General features: G+C 39.6%; 1 protein-coding gene across 1 annotated transcript; it reads right to left on the reverse strand.

Moving 5' to 3' along the window:
- Window positions 1-1,240: 1,240 nt before the first annotated feature.
- On the reverse strand, window positions 1,241-11,095 carry LOC141789177 (uncharacterized). The gene is made up of 15 exons (XM_074668512.1): window positions 10,684-11,095; window positions 8,783-8,974; window positions 8,622-8,696; window positions 7,391-7,509; window positions 6,662-6,836; window positions 6,422-6,547; window positions 6,206-6,243; window positions 6,016-6,124; window positions 5,714-5,928; window positions 5,363-5,543; window positions 4,600-4,683; window positions 2,582-2,727; window positions 2,245-2,489; window positions 2,030-2,139; window positions 1,241-1,800 (listed from the first exon to the last, which is right to left on the reverse strand). Exons 1-15 carry the CDS (start codon window positions 10,813-10,815, stop codon window positions 1,624-1,626), a joined length of 2,124 nt encoding a protein of 707 aa, XP_074524613.1. The 5' UTR covers window positions 10,816-11,095; the 3' UTR covers window positions 1,241-1,623.
- Window positions 11,096-15,828: the final 4,733 nt, after the last annotated feature.

Genomic DNA, 15,828 nt, shown 5'->3' on the forward strand with positions numbered 1-15,828 from the left:
TAAAAATGATCATTTTGTATTTGGACATACCGCTATAAAGCTGTTCTTAGTTAAACCAGAAGACCTTTTTTTGCTTTGATGTAACACAAGAACAGAAAACTATTGTTTCATGTTAATTTTGTAAATTGAATAAAGCGATGCTTCAATGTTAGTTTGTATTCTTTGTCTTGTGTTAAAAAAAAAGCCTTTAAAGGTCCCATATTGTGCTTCTTTTCTGCAGTTTAATACGGATCATTGATGTCTTCATAAAATGGTAGTAACATGTTTTGGTCCAAAAAGCCAATAAATCAAGCACAGCAGCATTGTTTCCAGGCTCTCATAGCCCCTCTGTTCAGAACGGCCTGACTTAGTGGGCGTGACCTTCATATGTAAATGAGTCACCGCTGATACCGTCCTGTTCTTTCGGGTCACTGAAAGTGGGGCCACAAGCTTCGAGTGCACAATGTTTAGAAAACAGCGAAGCTCGTTTACCGTAACATTACAGGCTTAAACAACAGGCTAACCGCAGCTAAAGTTAGCATCCTGAAGCCAACACAGAGACAGGGGGGACACTGAGGAAAAGCTCTTCCATCTGCTCCACAGCACACAGCATTTAAAATACTCACATTTCCAGGGTACGAGGTTTGTTAGCGGATGATTGGTAATGTGCCAAGATTCAGGACCAGTCTATTCACTAGTCCTCTGTTGTTCTGTCCAAAGTTGGAAAAGCAGTCGGCCATGAAGTGACTAGCACACACATGCACCGTTTTACTGAGTGTAGCTGGCACATTTCCTTGATAAATGAACTCTAGCCACTTAGTCTTGTCTTCTTCCGAGATGAGAAGCTTGTGCATGGAACTATGTGGCTGTTCACAGCCTAAAACAGAGCAGTGATGGCTCTTCAACTTTGGCATTCTCCTCCCCGCTGCTGGTGAGATTTCTCTCCAGCAGTGGGGAGGGGAGTGGGCAGGGATGGGGGTTTGGGGGTATCTGCTCCAGTGGACCAATCAGGTCAGACTTGCTCCTGATTGGTCCAAAAAGGGAATCGCTGACGTCGGCAAATCCTGGAAACTCCAAACAGCTCGTTTTAGGTCAGGATTTTACATTCACAAGCACTACTAAGTACAGGTTTTGTTATTAAATATCACATTTTGTGGGCTGGGGGGAAAGCCAAGGACCCACATATTTCACTAAAAGACTTAATAAAGTGATTTTTGCATAATATGTGACCTTTAAGAAGTCTTTTTTATTTTTCAGAGCAAATGAAACGTTCAATCATTTATTGTTGATAGATTAATATAATGATAGAAATTGGGTGATACAATGTTGTGAAAATTGTCTGGAACATTTTTTCTCTATACATTAAATATTTAATAAATGTTTCAGTGTTATCACAAAGTCAGTCCACTGTGTGCATGGCCTCCAAGTCTCTATTTCCAGCAAAGTGTAACTATTAAAACATTAAAACAGGTTGATCACTTGAACCTGAGGAATCTGCATGAGTAAAGCTTAAAAACAATGAATCCACTGGTCTGAGCTCACTCATCAGGACACCTGAGATTTTTGGCAAGTTCTTTTCCTTGTCTGTTAAATTGTCCAGGAACATTTACACTCCAGCAGGATGTAAACATTATAGGCTTGTCATCAGGTCCACACAGCCGTTCCCTCAATCTCCTTGTTCTGTGAAATGCATTGGGCCTCACTCACAGCTCGACTCAGCAGCATTAACACATCTGCAGCCCCAGCTACTCCTAATGGCAGGAAGAGCTCCAGAGTGGAGGCGGAGGCGTAAGGTTGAGGCACACTTAAACTGCTGTCATCCTAGAAAATGACATCAGGGTGAATAAAAGTCAAATTACAATCAGTTTTAAGACAGACAAAAATGTCAGAGGATGTTATTTTTGATCACTGAATATCTTTATACTATTCTCAACCTTTGGAACAAACAGTAAGGACATTTGTGTCTGGTAAATTTAAGAAAATTGTCTCTTTGATTGATAGCTGTGTGCCACAGACAGCTGTAAGCTTATCTGTAAAAATTCTGCTCTACCTGGGAGAAAAAATGCAGGGAGATCAATCTGGAGAAGCCAAGAGGAGGCGGCTGAGCAGCTCCGGTGATGAAGGCGAGGAGCTCTTCAAAGGTAAAATCTGCCTCACAATCTGACGGTGCACAAGGATAAGTTTTAGTTCAAATATTCTCACAGTTCCCTGAAACACTTCAGCATTTTAATGTTGTTGTTGTTGTTAACCTCTGGTTGCTCTCACCTCTTATCAAGGTGAGTGCTGTCTCCCAGTGTGCAGCTGTTGCCTCCTCGGCTGCTCTCAGCGGGCTGTCTAGAGGACTGTAGCAGACACTGAAAAGCTCTTTGAACACTTCGAGGGTTAGAGGCTGCTGCTGCTGAATGCTCGTCATCACGGGCGCAAACACCTTCCAATGGGACCGTATGATGTCCCACAATCCATCACAGCTGTTCAGGCCCTCAGTGAACTGGGAGATCATACGAGATACCCTGAGGGACAGCACAAGTGATTAAACATAATTTCCTTATTACTTTTTTAGAGATGCTTTTGGATGAGTGTTTGTTTCCTGGTGTTGTCACACCTGTGGTAGATGTAATGTTTCACAAGGCAGCCATAGTTGCCTTGCACGTCATCAGATGTGTCTGAATCAACAATTGGCACGTCAGAGCTGTTCAACCCGTCACACAGACTGGCAGACAGATGCTTCACATATGTGCAACCCTGCAGCTACACAAGAAACAGAAAGGAGTTATTGATGTGTTGACACGTAGTACAATGACTGCACTCAATTAGGTATGTCCTTTGGTAGAGCTAAACAAGTTTGCATTCACTGACACATTCGCTGATAGACATGAAACAATTTAAAGCCTTTTGAACAAAAATAGTTATCTTTTTGTTTTATTGCTCTTGTGAGTTTGAAGGAAAATCTTGAAGAGTCATGTATGTCACTTAACTTTTTAAGTGTCAACTAACTGGACCATAGAAGGCAAATAATTCACAGTTGTGGAAAGCTTGCTTGTGTTCTCAAAAGGTGCATTGATAAATCATTTTCAATTAATTAAATACTCTTTAAATCAACGTTTTTGCCAACATTTTTACGACTTACAGATGCTTCGAAGAGGATCCATTTTAAATGGGCTGCCTCGCCACCTTCTGGTCCGGAGTCTCTCACACACTGTCATAAAAACCTGACTTTTAATTCTGGTTTGTTTTGGATCTAATTTTCTTTATTCAAGACAACTTTTTATCAGATACAATGAGATGAGGTAAGGTATTTATCAGTACAGTTATGTGCCCCTGTTGTTTGAAGCGTGAAACAAGCAAACGTAAGTTTTCACCTCACGTCAGTAGCCGGCTTAGTGTAGTGCTACTAGCAGCCCGGTGCTACCATGTATCTGTAGGCTAACGTGACAACAAGCGAACTGTCGGTCCGTACAGTAGTTTAGTAGCCGTCCATATGTAGCGCAACTGACTCCCCGATGCTGTGAGACGTGTCGGTAATATGTTACGTTCGTGAACCCTGGTTAGCTGTGTACTGCCAGTCATCTACCAAGCAGAGCTAACTTAGCCCATGTCCACACATAGCCGGGTATTTTCAAAAATGAATATCCCCCCCTTGTTCATTTTTAAAAATACTTCCGTCCACACGCAGCGGGTAAATCAGCCAGTGCTGCTCAAGGCATGCCAAACCCATAATGGGCAGTATTTTCTGGACGTAAAACCCGTGTCAGCCAACCAGAATGAGCCCCCGTCATTCAGCTGTGACATTTAAGAACTGAAAACTCAGTTTACCAGCGTCTACACAAAACCATAAAACCAGAGTTTTCCAAAATCTTCACTTTGGCTGGAGTTTTTAGAAAACATCATTTTTGGTGACGTAAAACTGTGGTTTCGTGTGGACAACAGTGAAAACATATAAAAATATGAGCATTTTCCTAAATACCCGGCTATGTATGGACATGGCCTTAACCTCACTCTTCATTTTATTGATAGACTCTCAAGTTTGAACAGACCACCCCAGAATAACTGCTGCATGTAGGTTGGAATGGACATTATTACCAACAATTTAGGCCCTGGATTAGCCTTTGGCTCTCGCTCTAGCACTCCTGTTTAGCTTTCTTCTGCTCTACTGTCTCTACTGTTACCGCTCTACTTTCTCTCTGACAGTTAGGCTCCAGTGTCCACTATAAATACAGAATTAATTCAAGAAATTGTTTTCAAGCAGAGAAAAACACAGGTCTCTCTTTTCACTGATAAACTTGTTCAGCTGGGGTGGTGTTGTCATAGAGACTTGGACATGCCGTAAATCAATCCACTCCTGCTCGACCCCATTGTGAAGCCACAAAAAAGCTACAAAGAAGCATTTCTTAATAACCTATATTGGCGCTGATAAACTCATTTTACAATGTCGATTACGATCAGGCATATATCTAGAGGGGAGACTTTTTTAAGATCACTGTGAAACTCCTCACAGCCCTTTTAAGTTAGTAGCTAGGAGCCATTATTTTTTGCATATGATGGCAAATTACAGATTACATCAGTAGAAGTCAGTTGTGTGTGTGTTTTGTATGTGTGTTTGTGTGTATGCGTTTGAGCTACCTGCTGCAGTCTGATCTGTGTTTCAGTATCAACAATGTCCCTCCAGCTAAAGTCCTCTAAAGAAGGACTCTGGCCACAAATCATCTGTGACAAAACACAACACAAACACAATTAGAAGATAAAAGCACAATTTGAAACAGCTGTTTTGCTTTGTACTCAAGTTAAATACACTCTACTGGCATGCTGAGTCCATGTAACAGCCCCTGCAAATGGTTGGCTTCATTACTCTGTATCAGCAACAGACAGGTCATGTAGCAGAGACGATGTCCATATATTATACAGTTCACGGTTGACACTGACAGCATCGTCTCTATATTCTAAATATCAAACAAAGACAAGTATGCACCTGGGCCTATACGCATGTCAAGTCTAAACACAGACAAGCCCATTAGTCTTAACGTACCCTTATGGAACAACACATTGGGTCATAGCATTAGCCACATGCACAGCTGCAAATAATCAGACAAATAACTAAATGACTCATGAAAGCAAGGTGGATATAGAACATCATATGTCAGAAGAACGGTCTTAGATGGTAATGTTTAAGCAAGACGTCTGCCATCCTTTACACAGCCAAACAGATGTGTTACTCCTGCTGTTCATGCCTGTAACGGTGGGGTCTACCTCCATTAAGTGTGACGCTCTGTTGGGGCGTTAACCTGGCTCAAGTGTGCCACTAATTGATTTTTTTTTTTTTTTTTCACCATTAGTACATATGGTCCATTTTCATGGCTAATGGCTGGAGATGCATATGGAGCCTGACCTGGTAGAGAGTAGGGTGTAGACAACAAGGTCCAGGCCCGCCCTGAGCCAGAGACCAGCCAATCAGAACACCTGCTTCAAAGTACTTCCTGTCCTCAAGAGCTGAGAGGTCATAGGTCAGGAACAAGCGCCCAGAGAAACCCTCGAATACAGAAGTTTGCTGTAGCTCCAGTAAAGCCAATCTGTAAGTAAAGAAAATAAACGCATCTCTCCAATAAGACATACTGAGCATGAAATGGTTATCTGATTTATTGACAAGTAAGTCTGAAAAAGGTTTAAAAGAGAAACTGTTAAAAGCCAGGGCCTCAGGAATAGGAACATAATATAGGTTATGATGTTTCACATTTAGCACCTGAAAAAATCTCTGAGAGGTTCCTCATGACCATCTGTCTCCTCCCCACTGAAAGTGACGAGGGGTGTTGTCCTGAAGCAGAAGCCGGGACTCCTTACCACCTTCAGGGCACTACTTAGCACATCTCCCCTGCTCACCTGGATGGGAGTTTCTACATCGTGAAACACAGTGTCTTGCTGAAACTGCTTGAGGATGGTCTCCAGGTCAAGCATGACCTAAAAAACCACAGAGAAATTAAAAAAAAAAAAAAAAAGAACAGTGCTAATACTTTTGTCTTTCCTTTCAACTGGAGGTGTACTCACCTCCTCTGTGAGACTGCAAACATGAGGCTGATTTTGATCCTGTTCTTCAGACTGACTGTCTTTCTCTGGGCAGCCCAGTGTTGTCTCCTCTGGACAAAAGTCATCCTTCCTTACAAAAAAATAAAAAATACCCAGGTTTATGAGATATACGACTCAACATTTACATATCTAAATGTTGAAATACTCTTACTTGTTCGATACAGACAACTGGCTGCTGTCTGTTTCAGTCTGTTGGGAAAAACATCATTAAAGCCTGTTTTATAAAATCGAAAGGCAATCTACTCTAAGCATATAAGCACAATGAAAGGGTTTTATAGCCTCAGAAGTCTCCACTCCTCAAACTGAGAAAAATATATAAATTGAAAAAACAAGCCCAAAAGTTTACCACAAAGCAGCTTTGTTTTACCTGTGGGTAGTCCTGGTGACTCAGGATGTACAGAGCACCGTGTCCAGCAGTCCTCAGTACCTGCTCTCCAGTCCAGCCGTCTGCAGGTGAGTCTGGGAAGAAGAGGACCTTGGAGCCCTGCACACACTGGACATCAAAAATCATCATTAGGAACTGAAGGAAACTCTTTGATTTCTATCCAACTCTCAAACTGTGTATCTATCTGTCACATCGTGTTAGCCCAGCTATGATGATATATACCTGAAGATACGTGAAGGAAAACCTTTGTCCTGCTTTTTTCACAAACCGACCCTGGAAAAGCATCACCAGCCGGCTCTCCATCTGTCTGGCAGACCAGCTGCCATCAACAGTGATGCGAGCCGTCATGCCTGTGGCCACCAGAGCTGCCCGTTCTTTGCCCCGAGGGACAACAGGTCTAGATGAAACAAAGGGTAAGTAACTTCTCCTATAGATGGTTGTTGAAGCGTTTCTAAATAATTAGTTATGCAACTGACAGTTATAAATTTGGCTGTTTATACATATTATCTCAAGTTTTATTAATTTTTTACTCCAGAAGTAACACACAAGTTTCCTCAGCAGTCTGACAACTCAAAGAGCAAAGACAGCCAGTCCAAATCAAAAAAGCAGACTGAAAGAAATCAGCAAATGTGGCCAAATTTTGAGGCGCTCTGACCAAAGAGTGAACCAACAGAGAAGTATGAGGAAATTAGCATGAATGATATCAAAATAATACAATATAATATTCTTCCTCTCTGGACTTTAAATATACAAAGCAAGTTCCCAGAATAACTCTAGTACCAAGCAGACTAATCATGGACAACAGATGGAAGAGCAGTGGAAAAAGTAAAACTATAAATTGAATTACTCAAATACAAATCAGGTAAAAAGCCATCAGCATGCAAACTTTGAATCAGTTCAGTCAATAGTTTAAATCATTCTCTGTGGAAAAGTCCTGATAACATCTCTGACCTCTCCAGCTGCTCCAGGTAGTGTCCTTTGGGGAGACAGACCACATCTTTGACCACAAGTCCAAACTTTTGTGGGGTCGGACTCTTCCACGTGAGACGACGGGATTTCTTCAAACTTTGCTGCAGCGCAAACCACAATATCAGACAAAACTAGTCAAACTGGACTAATGAATTTCACTCTCAGCTTACTATAAACAGAGAAGAATATTTGTTTCTTTTAGTAAAAAAAGGGGAAGTTATTGAATCTTAACACTGAGCATTACTTCCATCGTACAGATAGGGAGAACACTGCTGATATTCTGACATGGTTTATGTTGAGATACGTTTCTTTTCACTCTTTAAACCTCTTCTTCAGATTATTTTAGGGTTAAATTGCTTCAAATATGACAAAATCATATAAAGTGAAGTCTATTTTTATGGCAGCCTTTATCTTTTACTCTTCAGGGTATTGTGTGATTAATTTCCCTTACGTAATGCAAAGTTTAGGAACATTTCATATTGTCCCTCACTTAAAATAGTTGGCCAAGTAATTTTTTGACAATTTTTTTTGTTTTTGTTTTTTTTTGTTTGTCTCTAAATCAACTCCTTATGACATATGGCTCAGTTTTTTGAGAATTCTGAATTCAGAAAAAAAAATGATTTTTATACTGTTCAAGGTAAACTCTCTGACTAATGTACCTTTTTTAAGAAAAGAAAAAAATATGGCTTTTCATCATTATTATTTTAATATTTATAAAAAAAGTTTTCAACAAAGGTTGATTTAAAAAAAACTTAAACTTAACGGGGTAACTCTACTTACCTGACAAGACTGCTTGCTTTAGTTCTTTAGTTATGACACATTATTTCCAAAGAGCATGCTTCCTCCTATATATCATACCACCTAAGAACCACCCAAGCCAGCAGAGGCCAACGGGAAAGTTTGAGCTTTTGATGTGGAGGAAATTATTTCTTTATGAAAGAACCTTCTCAATAAATCAATTAAAAGTATTTTATGTCAGGAGACTCAGGGGAAAACCCTCTTACACAAAAGACTTTTTGAACCAGAACAAAGCAAAGTCAGTTTCACTCTTGATAAGTCAATAGATAAAAGATTAAGAAAATAAACAATTTTAATTAACAGGAGAGTCAAAGCAAACAAAGAAGATAAAGTGTTTTAGCCTCTGAAGCTCATCATCCTTGAATATCAGGTTTTATTTTTTTTATTTCCTGATCAGCAAACTAAGGTGACATACCGGGGTCAAGGTGGAAGAATCACTGGACCGTATCACCTCCAGTCTCCTGTCAGACACTTTGAGGGTTGGAAACACCTGCAAAGAGAAGGGTGGGGGAGGGGTAAAGTGATCCGCAATTTCATCAAACAACTTCCTTTCCTTTGTTATGCAGATTCACTTACCTCCATTTCAATCTCAGTTTCCTCCATGAACCCTGGGAGAGGTGAGTGGCTCTTTGTTGTGTCTTTCACAGCAGGCGTTCTGGTCTTGGCCTGGTGCTGCTGCCTGGGAGGGGTCTCAAAAAGCATCTCTGGATCCTTGTCCTCCTCCTCTTCCTCCCCACTGCCGGGGACCAGAGGATGCTCAAGGTTTCTCTGAGTTCAAGAAAAGGAGAAAGATATATATTATGAAAGTTGGTTGAGAGAGTCTTTGCCCCAAGTGGAGGAGTTTGATATCTCAGGATATTGTTCACAAGTGATGGAAAAATGGAGCAAGAGATTGCTAGACAGATCAGAGCAGCATCGGCAGTGATAGGGATGCTATACCTGTCTTTTATGGTGAAGAGGGAGATGAGCCAGAAGGCAAGACTCTCAATTTACTGGTCGATCTACGTTACAACCCTCACCTTTGTCCACAAGCTGTGGGTACTGACCAAAAGGACAAGATTGCGAATAGGACTCAAGGTGTTTTGGGCCTGCCCAGCTGGAAGGAGAACCCTGGGTGGACTCAAGACAGGAGATTATATTTCCTGTCTGGCCTGAGGATGCCTTGGTATCTCCACAGAGGAGCTGGGGGAAGTGGCCATTTGACTTCATAATGGCATTGCTGCCCCACAACCCGGGCCCGGATCAGTGGTGGAAGATGGGATTGGATGAAAAGTTGGTTGATAATTCTTTGGTTCAGCAGAGGCTTAAATGAAGAGCTGTTTAAGTGACTGTTCTGGGCTCATTCTCTGTGTCACTGGAACTTTAGTCCCTGAAGAGAAGTTCTTAGAACTTAAAGGTCCTAATTCTTTTGGTTGAAATGTGCATTTTGTCTCCAAATTTCCTGGACCTCAGTCGCACTAAATACCTGTGCAGATCAAGTTAGTGCTGAATAGTCAAGTTAATGCTGAAACGTAAATATGTGGGTTTGTTTGGTCTGTAAGACAGTAGGAAGGACAAAATGTTCCAAAACAATGACTGTGAATGAAGTGATGTTGTAAGACAAGTGATGGACATTAACGATCAAATATGGACACTAAAAGACAGTCGAGAACTATGTCATACATCTATAAATGGAATCAAAATCCATGATAATCTGGTGATATGTGAAAAAGAGGAGACTAAATATTGAGGAAATGGGGACGGGACTAGATAAGCTCTGCTTCTCCCGTCTTCCCTTTCGGACATGTATAATGTGATTATCTATTGACAATGTGTGATATTGTATAAGTGTGCTGACATGACCAAAATCAAATCAAATCAAGTCAAGTACAATCCATGGACACCCCACAGTGCAGCTTAAATGACTTAATAAAAGATCTGCTCTCAACATCCAGATTAACACAGCATACCTTCAAAAGTCAAGCAAGGTCATATCTCTTGATATATCTCGCATTCAGACGTCAAAGTGGTGTCCTACTTTTCTGGCTTGAAATCTCTTAAATAAATCATTTTCTTTCTTCTTCCTGTCTACTGTTGATACATTTATCATCAAATGTCTCAGTTTGTAGCCAGAGCTCTAGAGGTAAGAAATCTGTTGGTGGCATTGTGGTCATAGGTATTCAAATCCTAAAGTACAGCCACAAACTTAGTTTCAGGAACAAAATCAGTTCAGTGTGTCTGCAGTGGAAGAGTCCCGTGATTAACTAAGAGATTCAACAAAAGGCGGTATCTTATCTCTATTGACTCAGAGTTAAAAACACTGATGATCCACAGTTCATGACACAAACTCTCTCAAAGATCACATGTTTCTGAGCAGATATTCAGCTTGTGATCTTATTTTGGGGTTTTAACAAGGCTGTTAGTAAACACACAAATACTGTAAAAGTCTAAGAACTTCTGCAGCTAAACATGGATTAGTCTTTAAATGTGAGACCCACCTGGACATAGCTGCTTTCTTCTTCCTTCTCCAGTGTTGTTATGACCATGCAGGGCTCCTCTGAAGAGAACAACTCCATCTCTATGTTTTCTCTGACAGACAGCAATGGCACTCTTCGTTCACTGAACTTCATCTTTACCAACGCTACTTTTTATTTTCTATATTCCTCTTTTAAATCCTTATCTGGATTCCCCTGTTGGTCAGAACACTCTTCTTTCTCCAACAAAACTTTCCTGCTTTCTTCAGCTTTGTCTTAATTTAGATCTTCTTCACTCTTTCCACTTATTTATTTCTACTTCTCTCTTGTTGCCTCAAAATGCTTATTCTTCAAAAAATATCTTCAGGTGATTGTGTCCTTCCAAACATCTAATCAGCACAAGCTGACATCTATCAGGGTCTGTGGTTCTGATTGGCTCACAGAGGTGCTCATGGGATGTGATTGGTTCTGTTGGCTACTCCTGAGCTCTCATTGGTTGAGATGTTTTTTTAAAAGAGTTGACTTTGGTTGTTTTTGAACATATTTAAAGCTATAAAATGTTTTCTCTGTCAGAGTGACTTCACTTTTCTTCATTTTTTGAGCTGCTGTGTTGGGTCTTGGATGTGTTGAGTTGCTTTTTATTGATCAGCTCCTCAGCATGCATCCTCTGTGGATTCATTAACGCAATCATTAAGTCACGTGATCAGCATTGTCCCCGTTGTACAAAAAGAGACTTAAACAGAAAATAAAGTGTCACCTTTGGGATAAAACCTGAAATAATATCTACTTTTAATCTTTCTTGTCCAGTTTAGAGCATTTTTGAAGTTTGATTTTCAGAAGCTTTTCCAAAAATGTGGAGTCCCAGTGACTTCTTAAACTCCTCTGCTTGCAGACTTCAGCACAAACACACAGGACAGATACTGCCCTGAGATGATCTGCTGTTTCATCATGTTTTTTCCAGGTCACAATGTGATTGTTTGAAGCAACAGCCCGGCTGACCTTTAATCAATGGATCATTAAACTGAGGCAGCAACACAAGGACACTCTCAAATCAGGAACGTCATGCTTTGACACACAGCTAAGACAGAACTCCACACACACTGGACCACAATCAGAAATGTTATACAGCCAAGACTGCAATTTAACACCACTGACTGCGTATAAATATATTGACTAGCCTCCTTCTCCTCTCTTTGCAACAAGTAGATACCCTACTGGTGGAGCTGTGGGATTGACAAATAAAAAAAATGAATGAATGAATAAATAAAGAAAGAAATCAAATAGAATAAAATAAAAAAAAAATAAGTTACCCTTTTTAACATTTTATCAGTGAAGTTCATTTAGAAAAAACTTGTGGTGTGCAAAGAGTATACGTAGAACAAATAATGTTATAACAACTTTTTGTAACAGCTTTGATTCTAATTTTATTCTATTCTTTTCTATTCTATACTATAACGTTTTAATTGTGTGGTTTGAAGTTATGGTAAAATTTTCCCAATCCCAAACTCTAAAGTCATGGACTCATGGACTTTAAGGCACATTTATTGTAAAAAATAAATAAGTAAACTAATTGTTTGATTAAAACAAAAAAGAAAAAGAAAAGAAAAATAATAACTCAACAAAAACAACTGAATTTAAGCTAAACACAAAGGATGAGCGCTAAGTGGAAAACACCATCCCACTACACCCTGTACAGAGAAGTTTAGTAGTTTAACACATTATTATTCATGTCCTTTAAAGCTAAGATAGATAAGACAGCTGTCTCATTAACTTAAGCTCACCTCACCACAGATCAAAGGTTTAATTTTTATAGTTTTTAAATAAATAAAACTTACTTCCAGCTGTTTCATTACTTTTGCTCTTGAATTGTTTTTTCAGTTTAATATTCACGAAGAATCAAATTTCTATTGTTCAGACTTTGTTTATGTAAGCTGATGTCATGATATTGGGTCAAAATTATTCTTTTAATATTAATTATCAAGGTGGACATTGGGAATATGCTAATTTTGCAATGAGGCTTGTGCCAAGTTATCTGAACTGTAATGACGTTACAAATCCTCCAGGTGTCACCCTATCAATATTTCTGTGGCGCCATCTGAATTTCTCTGATAGAGTTGTAATGACTCCTGTTCTCCACATGGTAGTGCTCTTTAGCAAACTAAAAATGGAGAAAAGAGCCCAGTACAGAGTATCAGTGTGTGACGACACAAAGTTTGTTACACTGAATAGTTTTTTCAAAGCATGAAGATAGTTTGTCTTCACATCTCCAGTCCAGATGCATTAAAAACAGTGCCATACCAACCACTTTTAAATCTTAATTTGTGGCTCCTCAGATGAGGCAGCCTTGGGGTCCCCTGGTGGCTTGGGGGCCCTGTGCATTTGCATAGTCTAGATATAGCAGAAAAAAATGGCTCTGCAGAGACAAACATTTCTGTAAATATGCTGGTTTAGCTAAATTGGCTGATTTTCATCTGTAGTCTGGGGCAGATGATCAGAGCACTACAAACTTTGTTTTATTTCCCTCAATTCTCCGTCCTTTTCCCACACCAATTTGTTTTCCAAGCACCCTGTGTTTTTCACACCTCCTTCTTGTTTGTTTTTTTATTCTATTTGGTTGTCATTAATATTCCAGTATGTCTATGCTGAATTGTGTATCAAAGAAACAATAACCAAAACATGTTTCATCTTCACATATCTCAAGTATTTCTGATTAGGACAGGATTGATATGCAGATTGTTTTTCATCATTTTCTATTTCTATGACTCTCATGATGTCAGTACAGATAGTTTTGTGACTCAACTTTGTCAAGATTTTTAGTGTTTCTTTGTTTCTATACAAATAATGTTTCGCAAGGTTTTTTGATGCTGAGGGCACTGATTACTGTTCTTGACTAATACAGCTACACACTTTATCTCAAGCAGCATTTTTTATCTTCCAAGATTGACTTTCTTGTTTATTTGTATCAACATTAGAAGCATCTGTAGGTTTTTGATAATGTAGAAGAATATAAAGGGGGAAAGAAGTACACAGTGGCATAAAACGGAAGTTTAAGTTTACAAATACAGTCAAACCCTTACTAGTAATTTAGGTAGACGTGCTTATAGTCTTAATAGTCTTAAAGCCAGATTGATGGATGTATCAGGCATGGGTGTGTCCTGTCCCAGTGTTTAAATCCCTTTGGTTCAAAGCCAGAGGGGCTCCTTCTTGTGACCAGACGCTGTAACCGAGGACGACCACTCCCTCTGGGGCCTGAGGGCGCTCTCTGCTAAAGGATCCTTGTTAAGCCTCTTGAGTCCAGGGTGTAATAGGCTGTAATGGGCTTTGAAAATAAAGGAAAGAGTGAAGAAGAGAATAAGTCCGAAAATGGCTTTGAAAATAACAGATAGGCTAACAAAGGGTGGAGCAGGTTTAGATTAAAAATACAGTATGAAACAGGATTTGAAATGTCTCAGCTTGTAACCATGAACAGCAAAAATAACAGATTTGTTGAGTTTCACCTGCTCTCCTGCAGAAAACCAGATATGAGAGAACTTTTTACTGTGATAAGACGGGAAGGAAAGGACATAGATACGTGTTGAGGGAAGGAGAGACAGGCAGAAGGATTCAGTTTCACCGACTCCTCACTCTGTCATGGCGGAGCTGGAAACCTCCAACAAGCCCCTGATTGTTGGGGAACATGAGCTGTTTTTGTTGAGGGGCTGACAGGCGCTTGACCTGCGCTGTCCGTGCTGCCACATAATGACCTTGGAGAGAGGAAGTAAAGAGAAGCCTTTGAGAGCAGTCAAGTGAACTATCACTGCCTTGTTTAATATCCCTCGGGGGGCCTTGACTAAACGTGGGTAGGTCATGAGGACTACAAAGTTATCTCTGTGGTTCATCGTCATTGTTTTCTCCAGGGAAGCACACTTGTTTTTCATTTTGTTTGGTTGTTCTGAGTTATCTGTTGGTTTATTTAAAATTTATTAGCAAAACACAGAACTCCTGTTGGTCATTAAAGCTTTGAAAATAAAACAGAATGTTATTTTTCTTCCCAAGCTATTTGATTCTGGCCAGTCCTGTCTTTATAAAAAAAAAATAGAAAAAAAGATGACATTTAAGCCCTCTGCCTAAAAGGTGAAATGTCTTCATCTAATGTATAAACGCAGTTGGCAACATACCAGAAACAAACTTTCTTGCTGTGAGGCCCTGACCACTTCACCTTTGTTCAGCCAATTAACAACAATTCAAGCAACATAATTCTTCATTTGTTCATTCAGAAGAAATTAAATAAATCACACGACTTACTTTGATGGGACAAATTTGAACAGAAAATTTCATCAAACAAGTTTTGGTGTTTTAAGCTAAAAACTCCTAAGTGTTCTCATTCAACAGAGCTTAATTAGAGTTCGATGACTCAAGTGACTCTGAGGATTGTTAAAACAGGCGTATGTTCAATGCTGCAATCTATGTTGCAGGCTTCTGTTTGAGGTGAGGAGATAGATATCTTGAGACACTGTACATTTGGTAGTAAAATGAATGTGTGTATTTATGTTCAGAGACGTGGTGTATAAATAGTTCAGGGATTAAGGACACAAATAGCCGACAGCCAGAGCTATAAATGGCGCAGGTACACAGAGGAGGATGTGTGCATTTATTCCTCCGTGAGATTATTAAAAGACAAACATTACTGCATTTTCTCAACCCTGTACGAATGTACTGTACTGTATAGTTGTGAGTTTGAACTTAGTGCACCCAGAAAGATCTTAATGTGTAGCTCAGCTCAGATGGAAAAAAGTAGGTTTTAGAGGTAATCTCTTTAAAAACATCCCAAAATAGCTCAGTGAATACCAAAGTTTTTCTTTTGATTAAGATACTTTTCAAGCTCCTCAAACCTGTTAAATCAGCACACACTCTTACTCTCTAAAACACACAATCAGACACATCCTGTGCTGACAGATACATGAATCATCAGGATATATCTGAAACATGGTCTGGAAAAAGTAGATGAGATATTCCTGAACAAATAGCTTTTACACTGTCGTTAAAAGTAAAACTGTAACATTCAATTTCCAAGTTTTTATTATGTGAAACACTCCCTGTTGGTAGAGCTAAATGTGAGATATCAGTGCAATTAACTCATAGGAATCCAGTGTACACATATTGCACAATTCAGCAAAGCCTGTAAATATG

The sequence above is a fragment of the Halichoeres trimaculatus genome, unplaced genomic scaffold (genome assembly GCF_033239565.1).
Source record: "Halichoeres trimaculatus isolate MK-OKI-2021-1 unplaced genomic scaffold, fHalTri1.1 fHalTri1_scaffold_4, whole genome shotgun sequence".
In the NCBI taxonomy this organism is placed as follows: domain Eukaryota; kingdom Metazoa; phylum Chordata; class Actinopteri; order Labriformes; family Labridae; genus Halichoeres; species Halichoeres trimaculatus.

Excerpts from the sequence above, each read along its gene's own strand:
- LOC141789177 (XM_074668512.1), bottom strand. The coding sequence starts at position 10,815 with ATGAAGTTCAGTGAACGAAGAGTGCCATTGCTGTCTGTCAGAGAAAAC. Across the intron at positions 2,728-4,599 it reads CACAGATCAGACTGCAGCAG|CTGCAGGGTTGCACATATGT; the intron begins GTAGCTCAAACG and ends TTTCTTGTGTAG. Across the intron at positions 2,490-2,581 it reads AAACATTACATCTACCACAG|GGTATCTCGTATGATCTCCC; the intron begins GTGTGACAACAC and ends GCTGTCCCTCAG.